The sequence below is a fragment of the Scyliorhinus torazame genome, chromosome 1, assembly GCF_047496885.1.
Source record: "Scyliorhinus torazame isolate Kashiwa2021f chromosome 1, sScyTor2.1, whole genome shotgun sequence".
Classification (NCBI taxonomy): domain Eukaryota; kingdom Metazoa; phylum Chordata; class Chondrichthyes; order Carcharhiniformes; family Scyliorhinidae; genus Scyliorhinus; species Scyliorhinus torazame.
Window position 1 is genome coordinate 96,473,493 of NC_092707.1, and position 19,931 is coordinate 96,493,423.

General features: G+C 50.0%; 1 protein-coding gene across 2 annotated transcripts in view; it reads right to left on the reverse strand.

Moving 5' to 3' along the window:
- ppm1f (protein phosphatase, Mg2+/Mn2+ dependent, 1F) overlaps positions 1-19,931 on the reverse strand; it is a 165,901-nt gene that overhangs the window by 46,678 nt on the left and 99,292 nt on the right. For both annotated transcript variants that reach the window (XM_072498389.1, XM_072498380.1), the window contains exon 3: positions 18,137-18,333. In XM_072498389.1, coding sequence (XP_072354490.1) covers positions 18,137-18,333 — 197 coding nt within the window. The remainder of the gene's footprint in view (positions 1-18,136; positions 18,334-19,931) is intronic.

A 19,931-nucleotide genomic window follows, 5' to 3' on the forward strand; every position in this document is an offset into this window, starting at 1 on the left:
AATCATGCCCCCTATTGCGTTTCTTTACGCAAAGAGTGGTGAGGCCGTGGAATGCCCTACCTGCAACAGTAGTGAACTCGCCAACATTGAGGGCATTTAAAAGTTTATTGGATAAGCATATGGATGATAATGGCATAGTGTAGGTTAGATGGCTTTTGTTTCGGTGCAACATCGTGGGCCGAAGGGCCTGTACTGCGCTGTATCATTCTATGTTCTATACATTTATATATATATCACAAATAACAGTGGACCCAGCACCAATCCCTGAGGCACACTGCTGGTCACAGGCCTCCAGTTTGAAAAACAACTCTCCACAATCACCCTTTGGCTTCGTTCGCCACGCCAATTTTGTATCCAATTGGCTACCTTGCCCTGGATTCTGTGAGATTTAACCTTTTGCAACATCCTACCATGCTGTCAAAGGCTTTGCTAAAGTCCATGTAGACAATGTCGACCGCACTGCCCTCATCTATCTTCTTGGTTACCCCTTCAAAAAACTCAATCAATTTCGTAAGACATGACTTTCCCCTTACAAAGCCATGCTGCCTTTCCGTAATTTGCCCTTGCCTGTCTAAATGCCTGTAGATCCTGTCCTTCAGAATACCTTCTGACAACATACCCACTACAGAAGTAAGGCTCACTGGTCTGTAGTTCCCAAGCTTATTCCTACAGCCGTTCTTAAACAAGGGCACAACATTTGCTACCCTCCTATCTTCAGGTGGCTGCCAATGATTCAAATATCTCAGCTAGGGGGCCGGCAATTTTCTCCCTAGCCTCCCATAACATCCTGGGATACATTTCATCAGGTCCCGGGGATTTATCTATCTTGATCCGCTTTAATACCTCCAGCACTTCCTTCTCTGTAATATGTATACTGTAATATGTACACCCTTCAAGACAACACTTTTTATTTCCCCAATTTCCCGAACAAATGGACAAATTGGTCACCACGTTTATTTGGAGAGGGAAGGTAGCCAATGTCAGGAAAGTGGTCCTGCAGAGAGGGCAGCAGGCAGGGAGGCTGGGCGTCCCGAAATTACGATATTATTACTGGGCGGTGAACATGGAAAAGGTTGAGTTGGGGGGGAAGAGGAGAGAGAAACAGTCCCGCTGGCAATGGAGCCGCTCCCGATGGCCCCGGGCAAATCTCTGGGAGTCCGGTGGTGGTGGCAACACTGCAGATTTGGAGGCAGTTGAGGCAGCACTTTAAGTTGGGGTTGGGTCTGGGGAGATGCCAATCAGGGTGAATCAAAGGTTTGAGCCGGGGAGGCTGGATGGGAGGTTTTGGGGATGGGAGGTTTTGGAGATGGGACGAGAGGGGCATCAGGGTATTATGTTCCTGGGCGGACGGGACGTTTCATAGATTATCATAGAATTTACAGTGCAGAAGGAGGCCATTCGGCAAATCGAGTCTGCACCGGCTCTTGGAAAGAGCACCCTACCCAAGATCAACACCTCCACCCTATCCCCATAACCCAGTAACCCCACCCAACACTAAGGGCAATTTTGGACACAAAGGGCAATTTATCATGGCCAATCCACCTAACCTGCACATCTTTGGACTGTGGGAGGAAACCGGAGCACCCGGAGGAAAACCACGCACACACGGGGAGGATGTGCAGACTCCGCACAGAGAGTGACCCAAGCCGGAATCAAACCTGGGACCCTGGAGCTGTGAAGCAATTGTGCTATCCACAATGCTACCGTGCTGCCGTTTTGCGAGGTTGGAAGAGTTGGGAGCAAGGGGAAGAGTTTCAGTGCCTGCATCCAAAACTTTGCAAGGAAGGAAGTCCCAAGCTTCTTGATAGCACCGGCCCCCTTGTTATTAATGGCAGGGGGATTGGAGAAGGGGGTGGCATCGGCGATTTATGGGAAGATTCTGGAGGAGGACAGGGTGTCCATGGAAGGATTAAGGCCAACTGGGAAGAAGAGCTGGAGGAGGTAATGGAAGAAGGTTTGTGGTGTGAGATGCCACGAAGAGTGAACGCCACAACCTCATGCGCGAAGTTGGGGCTGATACAGCTGAATGTCATATACGGGGAACACCTCGCGAGGGCGAGGATGAGCCAACTCCTCGAGGGAGAGTAGGATGTCTGTGAACGATATGGGAGTGGCCCCACAAACCCTGTACATATATTTTGGTCCTGTCCAAGCTGGAGAGGTATTGGAGGGAGGACTTTAGCATCATCCCGGGCCTACTCCATGTGGACTTGGAACCCGGTCCCTTAGAGGCCATTCTCGGGGTGTCGGACCGCCGGCCCGAGCTGCAGGCAAGTGTGGGGGCAGATGTTTTAGCCTTCGCCTAGCTGATTGCCCAGAGGTGGGTCCTGTTGGGATGGAGGTCAGCTTCTCCACCCTGTGCCTCGGGGGTTGGTCCGGGGAGGGGAGGAACATCGGGTCTTGTTGTATGCTGATGACCTGCTTTTGTACATCGCAGATCCAGTGGAGGGGGTGGTGGAGGTCATGCGGATCCTTAAGGAGTTTGGGGACTTATTAGGCTACAAGCTTAACGTGGGGAAGAGTGAGCTCTTTGTGGTGCATGCGAGGGGCCAGGAAAGGGGGCTGGAGGAGCTGCCGCTTAAGAGAGCGGAGAGGAGTTTCTGATATTTGGGTATTCAGGTGGCCAGGAGTTGGGGGGCCCTGCATAAGCTTAATTTGGCGCGGTTGGTAGAACAGATGGAGGAAGACTTTAGGAGATGGGACGTGTTGCCACTCACCCTGGCGGGCAGGGTGCAGTCCATTAAGATGACAGTCCTCCCTAGGTTCCTGTTTGTGTTCCAGTGCCTGCCCATCCTCATCCCCAAGGCCTTTTTTAAGCGAGTAAGCAGGAGCATTATGGGGTTTGTATGGGCAAGTAAGACCCTGAGGGTCAAGAGGCTGTTTCTGGAGCGTAGTTGGGACAGGGGTGGGCTGGCGCTATCAAACCTGTGTAGTTATTACTGGGCAGCCAATGTGGCAATGATTCGGAAATGGGTAATGGAGGGAGAGGGGGTGGCGTGGAAATGATTAGAGGCGGCTTCATGCGTGGGCACTAGCTTGGGAGCGCTGGTAACGACACCTTTGCCGCTACCGCCGACGCGGTACACCACGAGCCCGGTGGTGGCGGCGACACTGAGGATCTGGGGGCAGTGGAGACAGCACAGGGGTGAGTTGGGGACCTCAATTTGGTCCCCAATACGGAATAATCATAGGTTTGCACCGGGCAGGATAGATGGCCGGGTTCCTCAGCTGGCATCGGGCCGGGATTAAAAGGATGGGGGACCTATTTATCGACGGGGCTTTTGCTAGCCTGGGGGTGCTGGAGGAGAAATTTGGGTTACCCCCCAGAAACGCTTTTAGGTACATGCAGGTGAGGGCGTTGTGAGAAGGCAGGTAAGGGATTTTCCGCTGCTTCCCGCAAGGAGGATTCAGGACAGGGTGACCTCGGGTGTATGGGTTGGAGAGGGCAAAGTCTCGGCGATCTAGCAGGAGTTGCTGGAGGCGGAGGAAGCCTCGGTGGAGGAGCTGAAGGGCAGATGGGAGGAGGAGCTGGGCGACGAACTGGAGGAGGGCTTGTGGGCGGAGGCACTGGGCAAGGTTAACTCCTCCTCGTCTTGCGCCAGACGTAGCCTGATCCAGTTCAAAGTGGTTCACAGGGCACATATGACAGGGGTAAGAATGTGCAAGTTTTTTGGGGTGGAGGACAGATGCGTGAGGTGCTCAGGGAGCCCAGCAAATCACGCCCATATGTTCTGGGCGTGCCCGGCGCTAGAGGGGTTCTGGAGGGGCTTCGCAAAGGCTATGTTCAAAGTCTTGGACACTCGGGTAAAACCGAGCTGGGGGATAGCAATATTCGAGGTATCAGATGAGCCGGGAGTACAGGAGCCGAAAGAGGCCGGAGTTCTGGCCTTTGCATCCTTGGTAGCCCGGAGGAGGATCCTACTAATGTGGAGGGATGCGAAACCCCCAAGGGTGGAGGCTTGGATTAATGACATGGCAGGGTTCATCAAGTTGGAGAGGATAAAGCTTGCCTTGCGAGGGTCTGTGCAGGGGTTCTCCAGGCGGTGGCAACCGTTCCTAGACTTTCACGCGGAACGTTAGGTGGAGGTCAAGAGCAGCAGCAACCCAGGGGCGAGAAGGGGGGGGGGGTTGGCTTGTTTTTATTATTGTAAGGGGCGTTTGCCCCATTTTTGTTCTTAGTTTGTTAGATAGTTTAATGTTTAGCGGTTTAAGTTGTTGGAGTGGTTGGCGAAAGCCCCCCCCCTTTTATTTTTCTTATGTATATTTTCTTCCTTTTTGGAGTGTTTTGTTAAAATCTATTGAAAACCTTGAATAAATATATTTTATTTTAAAAAAACTGTTACCTGGAATGCACAAATGGATGTATATTGGATTGTATATTGAGGGGGTTGTTGATTCTGGGGGATTGTTATTGTGTTTGTTTTTGTCTTTGTGTTTATTTGATGAAAATGTAGAGAATAAAATGATTTTAAAAAAGAGCATTCCTTATCTGAAATTCCGAAAACCGAAAAATTCCAAAATCCGCACTATTTTCCGAGCATTCGCATGATGTCACGAGTCCTGGGTGATGCCCATTTCCCAACATGCACCGCATTTACGCAGGTCCCAACAGGCACTGCACTTGCGCAGGTCCCAATGCATACCATACATACGCACTTCCCAATACACACCAGTTCCCAAGGCACTGCAGATGCACATTATATTCCGAATTCCGATACACACTCGCCCCCAAGCATTTCAGATTAGGGATGCTCAACCTATATCAAGATTTCAGAAGGATCTGGTTCTACCATTAGATGAGCTTCCAATAACTACACTGCTCGCAGAAATTAAGTTCTGCCTCACTTCCGGTAGATACAGTTTACAGACAGGGATTCTTCTTCAATGGAAGTCCTCAGATCTGTTAGATTATTTACTGCATACTACTGAACAAGAAAATGTTTCATCAAACTAAATACAGGTATCCTGACTTGAGTACCACCAAGCCTTCTATTATATGAACTGCCCAAGTGTGGATATTGGGCTAAATTAGTGAAATTGGACTAATATGGCTTATGGCTGCCTTGGTGAAAAGCTAGAAGAGATCAAGGATTCAAATTACAGTCCAGATTTTGGATCGCATAATCCAGAATAATACTCCAGTGATGCTGGAGGTGCTTTCAGCTGGGATGGTAAATTCAAACCTCATCTGCCATAGTAGATAGACATAGATGATTCCAGGACTCTATTTCAAGGAAGACTAGCAGAATTCCCCAGTGCCCTGGCCAACACTTTATCCTTCAAAAAACATCAAAAACATATTTGGTCATCTATTTCATAGCCATTTGTGGAACCTTAGTGTGTACAATTTAGTTGCCAAATTTCCTACACTTCTGAAGTAATTCAGTGATTATTTCGTACAAATGGGACATTTTGAGTTTGTGAAAAATCACATTATAAATTGAAGTTAGTTAATTTGTTTATCAGTCTGGTTTGCCTGGAATGGAACATGCTGAGGGGTGCAGGATAAGGTTAAAAGACATAAAGATTATTTAGTATCAGCATTGACTGAGGAAATCTTTAACAAAAGATTGATAGAAATGGAGATAGCAGGTGTAGCGGACAGCATGAAAATTGAGAGGGAGGCAGTACTGGAAAAGTCCGGATTTACTTAGGGTAGATAGGTCACTTGGTCTGATTGGCTTGCACCCCAGGTTGAAGGAAGTGGGGGGTGATAATGGCAGAAGATTTGTCATAATCTTCCAGTTTTACCAAGATATGGAGGGGGAGGTGCCAGAGGATTGGAGAATGGCAAATGTGACACCCTTATTTAAAAGTGTATGTAAGCACAATAGTTTATCAAGAGTGTGCAAGATTTTAGAAACAATAATCAGCGGCGGGGGGGGGGGGGGGATGTGGGGGAGAATCAATAGGCATTGGGAGAAATTGGAGTTAAATGGGCGGCATGGTAGCACAGTGGGTAACACTGCTGCTTCACAGCTCCAAGGTCCCAGGTTCGATTCCCGGCTTGGGTCACTGTGCGGAGTCTGCATGTTCTCCCAGTGTCTGTGTGGGTTTCCTCTGGGTGCTCCAGTTTCCTCCCACAAGTCCCGAAAGACGTGCTTGTTAGGTGAATTGGACATTCTGAATTTTCCCTCTGTGTAGCCACAGAAACCAAGGGGAAAGAGTGCTAATGGCAGTCCCCAGAGAGAACAAAAGGTGTGAGAGGCCAAACAGCAGAGAAACTAACATCAAAGGGTGAACTGTGACAGATGGAGATGTGGGGGGAGGGGAAGGGGGAAGCAAAGGGGAGAAGGGTTAAGGAAAGGTGGATAAGATTGGGGGGGGGGGGTTAAATATATATCAAGAAAGAAAGAAATGGTAAGAGTCAGTTGAAATGAAATGGGATGAAAGCAAATGGGTCTAGATGGGATAGAGCTAATCATCTGAAGTTGTTAAATTCGATGTTGAGACTGGAAGGCTGTACTGTGCCGAACCGGAAGATGAGATGTTGTTCCTCCAGTTTGCGTTGAGCTTCACTGGAACTTTGCAGCAGGCCAAGGACAGACATGTGGGCATGGGAGCAGGGTCTTTTGTTAAAATGCCAAGCAACGGGAAGGCCCGGGTCCTGAATGCGCACAGACCGAAGGTGCTCAGCAAAGCGATCACCCAGTCTGCATTTGGTCTCTCCGATATAGAGGAGACCACATTGGGAGCAGCGAATGCAATAGACCAGATTGGAAGAGGTACAAGTGCAACGCTGCTTAACCTGGAATGCAAGTTTTGGGCCGGGGATGTTAAGCATGGAAGAAGTAAAGGGGCAGGTGTTACACCTTCTACAATTGCATGGGAAGGTGCCATGGGTGATGGGAGAGGTACTGGGTATGGTGGAGGAGTGGACTAGGTTATCTTGGAGGGAACGGTCTCTGCGGAATGCTGAAAGAGGGAGTGGACGGAAAGTGTGTTTGGTGGTGGCATCATGCTGAAGTTGCCTAAAATGGGGGAGGATTATGCTTTGCATATGGAGGCTGGTGGGATGAAATGTGAGGACGAGGGGGACTCTATCCTTGTTCTGGGAGGGAGGGGAGGGGGCGAGGGTAGTGGCACGAGAGACAGACCGCACACTGTTGAGGGCCCTGTCAACAACTGTAGGTGGGAAATCACGGTTGAGGAAGCACCATTTTGGAAAGTGGCATCATCGGAACAAATGCGATGGAGGCGAAGGAGTTGAGAGAAAAGGGATGGAGTCCTTACAGGGTGTAGGGTGCGAAGCGCTGTAGTCCAGATAGCTGTGGGAGTCAATGGGCTTGTAGTGGATATTAGTGGATTGTCTATTGCCGGAAATGGAGACAGAAAGATCAAGGAAGGGAAGGGAAGTGTCTGAGATGGACCAGGTGAAAGTGATGGAGGGATGGAAACTGGAAGCGAAGTTGATGAATTTTTCCAGGTCCTGACGAGAGCATGAAGCAGCACCAAAATAGTCATCAATGTATTGGTAAAGGAGTTGTGGGAGGGGACACGGGTAGGCCTGGAACAAGGAATGTTCCACATACCCCATAAAAAGACAAGCGTAGCTAGGACCCATGCGGGTACCCATTGCTACACCTTTGATTTGGAGAAAACGGGATGAGTTAAAGGGGAAGTTGTTGAGAGATAGAACGAGTTCAGCCAGGCGGAGGAGAGCGGTGGTGGATGGGAATTGTCCGTGCCTCTTTTCGAGAAAGAAGCAAAGAGCTCTCAGGCCATCCTGATGTGGTATGGAGGTGTAGAGAGATTGCACATCCATGGTGAATAGAGTGCGGTTAGGGCCCGCGAACTGGAAGCTGTCAATATGACGCAGTGCATCAGAGGAATCCCGGATGTAGGTGGGGAGGGAATGGACCAGAGGAGTGAGGATGGAGTCAAGATAAGAGATAAGTTCGGTGGGGCAGGAGCATGCTGACACAATGGGCCTGCCGGGACAGTCCTTTTTGTGGATTTTGGGAAGTAGATAAAAGCGGGCTGTCAGGGGTTGGGAGACTATGAGGTTGGAAGCTGTGAGGCGAAGGCATCCAGAGGAAATGAGGTCCCTAACGATGTTGGAGATAATGGCTTGATGTTCAGTGGTCTGGTCATGGTCCAGGGGGAGGCAGGAAGAAGTATCTGAGAGTTGGTGCTCAGCATCTGCGAGGTAGAGGTCAGTGCGCCAGACGACAACAGCACCCCCTTTGTTGGCAGGTTTGGTGACAAAGTCGGGGTTAGACCTGATGGAGTGAAGAGCAGAAAGTTCGGAAGGAGAGAGGTTGGAATGGGTGAGGGGGGCAGAAAAATAAAGACGGCCAATGTTCCGTCGACAGTTCTTAATGTAAAGATCAAGGGCAGGTAATTGTCCCGGCCGGGGTGGGGGGGGGGGGGGGGGGTCCACTTGGAGGCAGAATGTTGGAGGCATATGAAAGGATCAGTGGAACGGGGGGGAGGATTCTTGCCCGAAGAAGTGGGCACGGAGACGAAGGCGACGAAAGAAGAGTACAACATCATGTCGAGCCCGGAATTTATTGAGGCATGGACATAAGGGTACAAAGCTGAGTCCTTTGCTGAGAACAGCACGCTCATCCTCAGAGAGGGGAAGGTCGGTGGGTATGGTAAACATGCGACAAGGGCTGGGGTTGGGAGAAATGGGGCATAAGGCATTGGGACTGGTGGAGGGCCTAGGCTGGGCAGTGGCGTTGCTAAGTTGTTGAAGCTTGCGTTCCTTAACATCTGTAAGAACAGGAAAAGATTCTTGTTAAGGCGCCGAATGATGCAAAGGATGAAATGAAACTGGGGACAGGGACAGCTTTGAGAGAGAGTAAGACGAGTGTATTCATGTGGCGGCGCATGGCACTGAGTGTGGCTTTCAGGATGCGGCGAGAGTAGCAGTTGGAAGAATGTTGTATATCCTGGAGGTACCTGTAATCCTGGAGGTTACATGGAGGGTAAGTCGGAGATGAAGACAGTCACTGAGGAAAGAAATATGGCTGTGGAAGCGAGTCTTGGTAAATACCTTGTCCAACGCTAAGAGAGAAATGGAAAGCAGTGAAGGTGGATAGTGGGGGAGGGGCATACAAAAATTATTATTTTTTAATTGAGGATACCGAAAAAGCCTGACTAACTGAATGTTTTGATGAAGAACAGAGAAGGTTAATGAAGTGCGGTAGATATTGTCGATATGGAGTTTCAGGAAGTATTCAACTAAGTACCTCATAGAAGACTGATTAACAAAATAGAGGCTCATAGATAGGAGGGTCAGTGTAGAATTGGCTCAACAAAATTGGCTTAAGGGCTGAAAACAGCAAGTCATAGTGTGGTGAATGTATTCACCATAATATTAGTTGTCTGTATAGTACTGTGGCCTATGGCCAGGGAATGGTAATATAATCTCCTTCCATGTATTCTACTGGAACTCTGGTGGTCTCCGGCTCTTGCTCCCCCCCCCCCCCCCCGCCCTCTCCGGCGGTATATAGACCTGCCGCTTGTGGGCGGCGCTCATTGTTACAGCAGTCACAGGCAGGCAAGTTCTTGGATAATGAAGCCTATGTTCACTCGTTCTCATCGTCTTGTAGTGAATTGATGGTACATCACATAGAAAATTACTATTTTTCAGACTGGAGGGTGGTAGATCTAACACCCCACATTAGAATAAATGACATGCTAGTCAAATTATATACCTCAAGGACTTGAGATCAGTAGAATTCACCAGCAAGGTTGTATACTTTTTAGAAGAACAGACAGTTTTCTAGCTAGATTACAAACAAGCTTTTGGGAGAAGGTTTAATAAAAAACTGACGGGCAAGATCAGATATGAAAACAATGTTGTGTGTACTGAATAACTGTGTTTAGCAGCCTGTATCTGTGACTTGGGAGAGAGAGTTGTATTAAAATGCTCTCCCTGTTAGAGCTCTATTAGAATTCTCGCACTGTGACTGGTGTATTAGAACTGACTTCGAACTGTAGAACTGTATTAGAGGAAGATGCTGCATCAGAGATTTCTCTGAGGTAGGTCCTTCCATGCTTGAATCATGAATAAATGATTGCAACCTGTTTCTAGGTTTCCTGTGGTTAGTTGGAAGAAGTCCACCACAACACCATCATCCAACATTTAGAGTTCAGCAGGTCATCTGGTCCAGGCAATATATCCTTGGAACATAGGACTTTGGAGGAGGCCATTTTGGCCTTTTGAGTCTTCTCCACTATTTAATGTTATAACCCGCACAGGGATCATGAGGAAGCCATTATTGATCTCCCCATAGGACTTATGGAGTACGAATTTCCCAGATAGGGGGCGGAGGCCACCCAGCTAGAGCTCATTACAAACAAACATAAAAGCTGGCCCAAAGCAGGGCCTGGTATGGTTAGTTCTCTGTACTGGGAGCGAGTTGCTGCCTTCAGCAGAATATTGTAAATAGTTCAATAAACCTCTGTTCTCTTACCGCTGGCTTCCTCCAATTACTAAACTGGCAACGAGGGAAAAAGGAAACTCCGGACTTGCTCAAGGACCGCCTAGCTGCCTGGAAATTTGCTGTCCCGGCACATAGAGATGTAACAGTTCAGAATCCCACTATTCAGGAAATTGGAAGCATTTGATGCAGACCGCTTAAGACTGGAACCAGTTTGCGGAGCGCACAAGGTATATTTCTTTCAGGCAAACGGGATTTTGGGGGAAGACCATCAGGAAGTCCTCCTCCTGACCTCCTGCGGGATCCCAAAATTTGGGATCATAAAAAGTCTAACGTACCCGGCTGCACCGGGCTGAAAATCATTTTATGAATGGTTTGGTTTCCGAATACCATGACCCGCAAGCCTCCAGTAATTATGCAATGGTATCATTTTAATATGGCAGCGTAGTCCCCAGGTGAATCGGTCACTGATTTCTTGACCCGCCTAAGACGATTTTCTGAGCATTGAAATATTGAGGCTAGTGTGCGGCATGAACAACATGGCCACTCAGAGGGAGCAATTGGCAAAGCCCATCTTGGATTTGAAATGAGCAATCGAGCTCTCGCTGCTTGGACAGAAAGGAGTGCAAGAGCTGCAGGCATCCATGGACCCGTCCTTCGTTTCAAACTCTCACCTCATCACAGGGCAGTGCCGTTCTGACCAGATCTCCTCCTAAAGGGCAACCCAGAGGCAATTCCACAACTGGGTCAGGCTCTCGGGAGCTACCGCTGATCCGTGGGACACCTACCTGAGGATGAATGAGAGAGCTGGCCACGTTGGCAAATGTTTGGTTGGAGGACTCACAAGGGTCAGAGCTGCCAATTACAGCGCAGAGAACACTGTCCACAACAGTTGCCAAGATCACCACGAACCAGGGCCTTGCACGTGCGGCCCCGGATGAGAAGGACTGTTTAAGGCAGCTGAAGTGCATCACGTCCCCGAAGGTGGCACTGATCTGGGTCACATTACAGGTCAACGGATAAAGTTGGCCATGGCCTGGATCTACGTGGATCCTGAGGCGCCGCCCCAGTATTTTGGGGAGAGGCCTGTCCCTTACGCATTGCTTGCCAAAGTTGACATGGAGCTCTGGTGCATGAAGGATCTAGGGGTCATACGCTCGGGGCAGTTTGCGGAATGGGCTGCACCCATGGTGCCGGTAATGAAGCCCAAGAAGTCTGTCCAACTCTGCGGAGATTTTAAGCTCACAGTGAACAGAGTTTAACGCCTGGACTGGTACCTGATGCCCAGAGTGGAGGATTTGTACGCAAAACTGGCTGGAGAATGTTCCTTCACGAAGCTTGACATGAGCCACACTTACTTACAGGTGAACCTAGGCCCAGAATCCAGGACATTTGTGACTATAAACACCCATCTAGGGTTTTTTGAATACACCCGCCTCCCATTTGGGATTTCATCGGCCTCGATGATTTTCCAGCGGGTAATGGAGAATATCATGCAAGGCCTGCCGAAGGTGGCTATCTATCTGGAAGATGTGCTCATCATGAGCACCATGAGAAGGAGCGTATGGACAACCCACAGACATGCTCTGGCGGTTTCCTCAACTAGGCTCCCGGCTAAAGAGGAGCAAATGTGTGTGCAGGGCAGTAGAGCGGTGACCTATTTAGGTTACAGGGTGGCTAATGATGGTATACACCCAGAAGAAGTTGAGGTTCGGAGTATAAAAGGGGCCCCGATCTCAAAGAACGCCATTGAGCTTGGTCGTTCTTAGGCCTGGTTAACTACTGTGGGAAACTCATTGCAAACCTGGCCACTTTACTAGCTCCACTTCATATTGTTGAGGAAGGACCAGGAGTGGTTCTGGAGTGCTTCACAGGACAAAGCAGTTGCCGGAGTAAAATAGTGTCTATCGTCTCCGCAGCTCCTCACGCACTATGATCCGGCTCAGCCGACATGTGATGCCTCCCCCTACGGCATTGTGGCAGTGCTGGTCCACAAATGGGATGATGGCATGGAATGCCCCATTGCTTTCGCTTCAAGGACCCTGGCGGACGCAGAGAGATGTTACGCTCAAATCGAGGAGGAGGGCTTGGTGTTAATATTTGGTGTCAAGAAATTCCACCAGTCTATTTTTGGGCAGCATTTCTCCATTGTGACAGGCCACAAGTCACTGCTCAGCCTTTTTAGGGAGGATAGGGGAATCCCACCCATCGCATTGGCTGCAATTCAGCATTGGGTGTTTCTGCTCACCATGTATGAATATTAATTTCCACATTACATTGCCCATAATAATCATCTTTATTGTCACAAGTAGGCTTACATTAACACTGCAATGAAGTTACTGTGAAAAGCTCCTAGTCGTCACATTCCGGCGCCTGTTCGGGTACACAGAGGGAGTATTCTGAATGTCCAAATTACCTAACAGCACGTCTTTCGGGACTTATGGAATGAAACCTAAGCACCCGAAGGAAACCCATGCAGACACAGGGAGAACGTGCAGACTTCACACAAATAGTGACCCAAGCCGGGAATCGAACCTGGGACCCTGGAACTGTGAAGCAACAGTGCTACCCACTGTGCTACCGAGCCGCCCGTATGCTGATGCCTTTAGCCATCTACCGTTGCCTGTGAGTGATCCATCCCCACCAGTGGTGGGTGAAGTGGTTGGCTCATCAACAGTTCATCTGAGGCGATTCCGTGGTTGGCTATTCAGGTGTATGCATGGATGCAGTAGGATCGGAACAAGTGAAACTTCATCTCATGCTGTTGACCGATGGAGAAAAGGGGTCCATTCCTGTAGCCCTCCGGCCTTATGCCCAGAAGGTCTCGGAACTCAGCTTGAAAACGGTGTCATATTGTGGGGAGCGATCCCACCGCAGGGTCAGGAGTTCCTGCTGTAGGACCTTAATAGCGGGCATCTGGCCTCCTCTAAGATGAAGATGTTGGCCAGTAGTTATGTGTGGTGTCCGACATTGATGGGGATATTGAGAGGGTTGTGCGCAATTGCCTGATGTGTCAGGAGCATCAGCGGTTCCCGCTTTTGGCTTTCCTTCACCTCTGGGAATGGCCAGGACGCCCATGGGTTCATCTTCATGTGGACTTTGTAGGACCATTCATGGGGTCCATGTTCCGCATCATCGTGGATGCCACCTTGAAGTGGCTAAAGGTGCACATGATGGCGTTGACAACGTCCAGGGCCACGACAGAAAAGCTTGGGGGCTCATTTAGTACCCATGGGACCCTGAGGTCCTGGTAACAGATAATGGGACGCTGTTCACCAGTGAAGAATTTGACGCATTTATAAAGCAAAATGGCATTCAACATATTAGAACCACTCCGTATCATCCATCCTCGAATGGATAGTGGAAAAGGCGGTCCAGACTGGTGCGGTTCCTCTTTAACTATCACATAACGCCACATATGATGTTGAGAATCCCCCCAGCGGAACTGTTGATGGGCCAGCGGATTAGGACCCGGTTGAGTTGCACATTTCCAAGTCTCGGCAGGAAAGTGGAGGTGCAGCAGGAGACGTAAAAGCGGCACCATGACTTGAGGATGCCAGGGCGGCAATTTCACTCAGGGGATGCAGTCTATGCCTGCAATTTTGGTGATGGGGCGCTTTGGCTCCCAGGTGCCATGCTAGCGAGAATGGGTCCAGTCTCGTACAAAGTCCAGGTTCAGGAGATAGTTCAGGGAAAAGTTCAATGTCCATCTCCAAGAGTGGCTCGGTAGTACCACCACAGACCGAGCTCACTGGGTCCTAAAGGACATAGCTGCTAGACTGGGACTGCAGCAGGTATGAGGGAACCAACAAGAGGGAAAAACATACTTGACCTCATCCTTACCAAACTGCCTACTACAGATGCATCAGTCCATTTCAGTATCGGTAGAAGTGACCACCGCACAGTCCTTGTGGAGACAAAGTCCCATCTTCACATTGAGGATATCCTCCATCGTGTCATGTGGCACTACCACCATGCTAAATGGACTTTGAACAGACCTAGCAACTCAAGACTGGGGACCCATGAGGTATTGTGGGCCGCCAGCAGCAGGAGCAAAATTGTATTCAACCACAATCTGCAAACTCATGGCCCAGCATATCCCCCACTCTACCATTACCTCCAAGCCAGGAGATCAACCCTGGTTCAATGAAGAGTGCAGGAGAGCATGCCAGGAGCAACATCGGGCATACCAAGAAATGAGGTGTCGACCTGATGAAGCTACAATACTATCTATTACTTGTGCATAGACTGTTTGGCACACAAGTAATCCTGAGGTAAGCGATCCCACAAAGAACGCAACAGATCTAAGCTCTGTAGTCCTGCCACATCCAGCCGTGAATGGTGGTGGACAATTAAAAAACTCACTGGACGAGGAGGCTCCACAAATATCCCTATCCTCAAAAAGACAAGGCTGAGGCATTCAAAACAATCTTTGGCCATAAGTGCCGAGTGGATGATCCATCTCGGTCTCCGGAGATCCCCAGCATCACAGATGTCAGTCCTCAGTCAATACAATTCACTTCACATGATATCAAGAAACGGCTGAAGGCACAGGGTACTGCAAAGGCTATGGGCCCTGACAATATCCTGGCATTAGTACTGAAGACATGTGCTCCAGAACTTGCCGCACCCCTGTTCCAGTACAGCTACAACACTGGCATCTACGCGGCAATGTGGAAAATTGCCCAGGTGTGTCCTGTACACAAGAAACAGGACCAATCCAACCCAGCCGATTACCGCCCTATCAGTCTACTCTCCATCCTCAGCAAAGTGATAGAAGGCGTCATCAACAGTGCTATCAAGTGGGACTTACTCAGCAATAACCTGCTCACGGACGCTCAGTTTGAGTTCCGCCAGGGTCACTCAGTTCCTGACCTCATTACAGCCTTGGTTCAAACATGGACAAAAGAGCTGAATGCCAGAGGTGAGGTGAGAGTGACTGCCCTTGGCATCAAGGCAGCATTTGACCGGGTTTGGCACCAAAGAGCCCGGTTAGGATCGGGCGCGCGGGCGATCTATTTTCAGTGTCCAGCTCCGTGGTCCGAGTCCGCCATGGACCACGACGCGGCCGCCGCCATGCGTATGCGCAGCCTCCGACCCGGAATTGCGGGGGCCAGTATCTGCAGCAAAAGCTGCTAGATTTACGCCGGGTCCCTTGCTGGCTCCCTGCAGGGCTCGGAATATGTGGCCCTTTCACACCAGTTTTTCTGGCGTGAAAGTCCACAGTTTTGACGCCGGTGTGACGACATAGTCCCAGAAGGTCGTTGATCTCAAGGGTGGAAGAAGCTGAGTATTCAGCCATAGCGGTTTCGGACCATGCCCCACACTGGGTGGACCTGGAATTAGAAGAGGAAAGGGAGCAGAGAGCACTCTGGCAATTAGATGTGGGATTGATGGCGGATGAGGGAGTGTGTGGAAGAGTGCGGGGGTGTATTGAGAGATACCTGGAGGTCAATGACGACGGGGAGGTCCGTGTGGGAGTGGTATGGGAAGCACTAAAAGCGGTGGTCAGAGGAGAGCTGATCTCCATTGGGGCCCACAAAGGGAAAACAGAGGCCAAGGAAAGGGAAAGATTACTGGGGGAGATTTTAAGGGTGGACAGGGAATTTGCAGAGACCCCGGAGGAGGGACTGTACAGGGAGAGGAGACGACTCCAGACGGAGTTTGACCTCCTGACCACCAGAAAGGCGGAGGTGCTCACGTAAGCCCCGCCGTCCGCTCCTTCCACTCCCTTGGGGAGACCCAGTATCCGAAGGTTCTTCCTTCGCGTTCTGTTTTCTAGGGCCTCAATCCTTTCAATACACTTTTTATGGAGTGCCTTGTGCGTCTGTGTTTTGACCGCCAGGCCCAGGATCTCGTCCTCATTATCCGTCACCTTCTGCTCCACCACGCGGAGCTCTGTCTCCTGGGTCCTTTGTGCCTCCTTGAGCCCCTCAATTGCCTGTAGCATCGGGGTCAGCACCTCCCTCTTTAGTAGCTCCACACACCGTCTCAGAAATTCGTCTTGCTCGGGCCCCCATGTCGCCTGGGCTTTCTCCGCCGCCATCTTGTGTCTTCTCCCTTTCTGTCCCTTTCGTCGACGATTCCTCGCGCTGCAGCCGCCGCCGCCGATATTTTCCTCTTTCGTTGGGGGGGGGGGCTCCCTATTCACTCACCCCACACCAGGTTGCGTCGCCCAAAAATTTCCCGTTGGGGCTCTTAAAAGAGCCCGAAGGTCCGTTGGAGCTGGAGCCGCCGAAACGTGCGGCTAGCAGGGCATCGCCGCAACCGGAAGTCGATCTTGTACATTTAATAAGATCACCTCTCATACTTCTAAACTCCAATGAGTGTAATTCCAACCTGGCCAACCTTTCTTCATTAGATAAGCCCTTCATTCCAGAAATTAGTAGAGTGAACCTTTTTCTGGAATGCAACTAATGCAATTATCTTTTTTCTCAAATACAGTGACCGAAATTGTACACAAAACTCCAGACGGGGTCTCACCAAGGTCTTGTACAGTTGTAATAAATCTTGCCTACTTTTATATTTCGTTCCCCTTGCAATAAACACAAATACTCCATTTACCTTTCGAATCACTTGCAGTACCTACAAATTGGTCGCGATTCTCCGAAATGGAGACAGAGTGTTCGCTCCGTTGTGAACGCCGTCGCATTTAACAACGGCGCAAAACGGGCGCGGGCACTACCTGCGGGGGCCAGCATGGCGCTGGAGCGGTTCACACCGCTCCAGCCTCCTTTCCCGGCGCCAAATGGCCGTCGCGCCAACCCGTGCATGCGCAGTTGGGCCGCGCCAACCCCCGCATGCACAGTTGGGCCGCGCCAACCCCCGTATGCGCAGGCACTTCCTCAGCGCGCCGGCCCCGACGCAACCTGGCGTGGGGGATCAGGAGACGCCCGCGTAATAAAATAGGGCCGGGGCTGGAGAGGCTGGCCCGCCGATCGGTGGGCCCCGATCGCGGCCAGACCCCATCGGAGGCCCCCCCCCCCCGGTGAAGGAGCACTTTTCCCGTCACCACAGGCCGCCCCCGACCCTACACGCAGATTTCCCGCCGGCTGCGAGCAGGTGTGAACGGCGCCGGTGGGACTCTGCCGTTTCCGCGCAGCCGTTCGGCCCATCAAGGCCGGAGAATCTGCGGCCGGCCGCAGACAGTGGCCCGCGACCGGCGCCACGCCAAACACGCCGGCGCAAATGGCGCCGATTCTCCACTCCTCGGAGAATCGCTGCCGGCATCAGACCGGCGCCGCAGGAAAAAATGGCGCGAACGACGATTCTCCGTGGCATGAGAGAATCGTGCCCACTAACTTTGTGATTTGTGTGCCAGGATACCGACATCTTCTGTACCACCGAGTTCTACAATCTTCCTCCATTTAAACAGTATACTTCTATTGAAACACCAATCACACTAAATTGAAAAAGGTGCAATGTTTTTTAAAAACAGGATTTTTGACAGCAATTAGGGAGCAGAAATGGGGACATTCTCATTACTAATTGTGACTTCGGTATTTCCACATTCTGTCCATGCAGTAATTCTTGACATTGCTATCAGTTTCAGAGATGCGACAGTGACAAATCCTGACAGTTCAAAGCCAAAACCACCTGCAAAATCTGGGCCATAGTCATTCAGCCACACTTAGCGCTGTCTTATTTCCACACTGGATAATTTCATCTAATCAGCTTGGGATACATTTATACCAAATTCTCAGAGTAGAAAGAAAATGTCTTGCTCATCAGAAAAGACGTACCTTCATGCCAAAGAGAGCGTTAAACTCAGGCAGTGCTACATGTCTGTCCTCCATCTTTCTCCGTGTGTTACGAACGGCGAAACTGGAAATTAAATACTGTTTTGGTAGATGCAATAACTGTAGTTCTTGATTCCACTCACGGCAGACTTCCAGTAATTTGTTAAAGACTGATCGGGTCACTGGTTCTCCTTCCAGCACTGTGAAAGAGGGAACATGGATGAAATTGGATAAAATCTAAGAAGCATCTAATTAACTGAAGTGCTATAAAAAGCAGTGAAGACAAATTAACTTTAAAAAAAAATGTAGAGTACCCAATTCATTTTTTCCAATTAAGGGGCAATTTAGTATGGCCAATCCACCCACCCTGCACATCTTTGGGTTGTGGGGCGAAACCCACGCAAACACAAGGAGAATGTGCAAACTCCACACAGACAGTGACCCAGAGCCGGAATCGAACCTGGGACCTCGGCGCCGTGAGGCAGCAATGCAAACCACTGCGCCACCGTGCTGCCCCAAGAAAAATTAACTTTGAGGAGGGAACAGATTTCCTCTTAGTAAGGGATTTATGCTGAGCAATTTGTTAACAGGATAAGTTTAGGAGGTTCAAGTAATTGATTGAGTCATCTTTTCTATATGTTTTGCTGGCCTCTGCTCTTTCACAAAGTTACTAGTGAACGACAAGAGTCGAGGCAAAAACGCAGAGGTCAACATATTACAGAACCTTAATATTAAAAAACCACAAAACGTTCCAGTCTCTACTGCAAAGTTCTCAAAATGTATTATGCCAAGAATGTGAATCTTGTCAAGTGTTGCTGTAACTGAAATAGAAGTTACTATTGTTCACTCTCCTATGGTGCCACATATTTGAGTTCATATCTGTACTTAACATAAAATTATTAGAAATGGAGTAATTCTTAATTAAGTGTTAAAAACTGTATTACAAGGAAGTACTCTAGCTACATTGCCGTTTGAAAGATGCAGGATTCATTATCAGCTGTAGGCTGCAGGATTTGCTGCCATGCCAGAATGCCCCAGGTCCATGGGGCGATCGTTGTCATGCATTTCATCCTGAGCGGGGCATCAAGGAATGCCCTATATTAAAAGGAAGGGGTTCCACTCCCTGAAAGTTCGGAATGTGCTACTGCCGCCTCCGAACCATGCAGGTGTGTGCCCGCTACCAAGGACGTGTGCATGACAGCTACATCCTGGGGCACTGAGAGATCCCTGGTGTCTAAGAAGATCATCCCAGGATGATGGGTTGGCTCATGGGGGACAAGGGGTACCAGTGAGGTCATGGCTGATGACGCCAATGCAGAGGCCTGAGACTGAAGCAAATACCCGATATAATGAGGCCCATGTTGCTACCCGGGCTGCCATTGAGCGGTGCATCGTCCTGCTGAAAATGCGGTTTCGCTGGTGACGGCACCGCTGCCGCTCTCACCGACAAGGTACACCACGAGCCCGGTGGTGGCGGCAACGCTAAAGATCTGGGGGCAGTGGAGACGGCACAGGGGTGCGACGGGAGCTTCGGTGTGGTCCCCGATCAGGGGTAACCATCGGTTTGTCCCAGGAAGGATGGACGGGGTGTTTCAGAGCTGGCATCGGGCAGGGATTAGAAGAATGGGGGACCTGTTCATTGATGGGACGTCTGCGACATTGGGGCGCTGGAGGAGAAGTTTGGGCAACCCCCAGGAAACGCTTTCAGGTACACGCAAGTGAGGGCGTTTGTGAGGCAGCAGGTGAGGGAATTTCACAGGGGATTCAAGATAGGGTGATTTCGGGCATATGGGTCGGA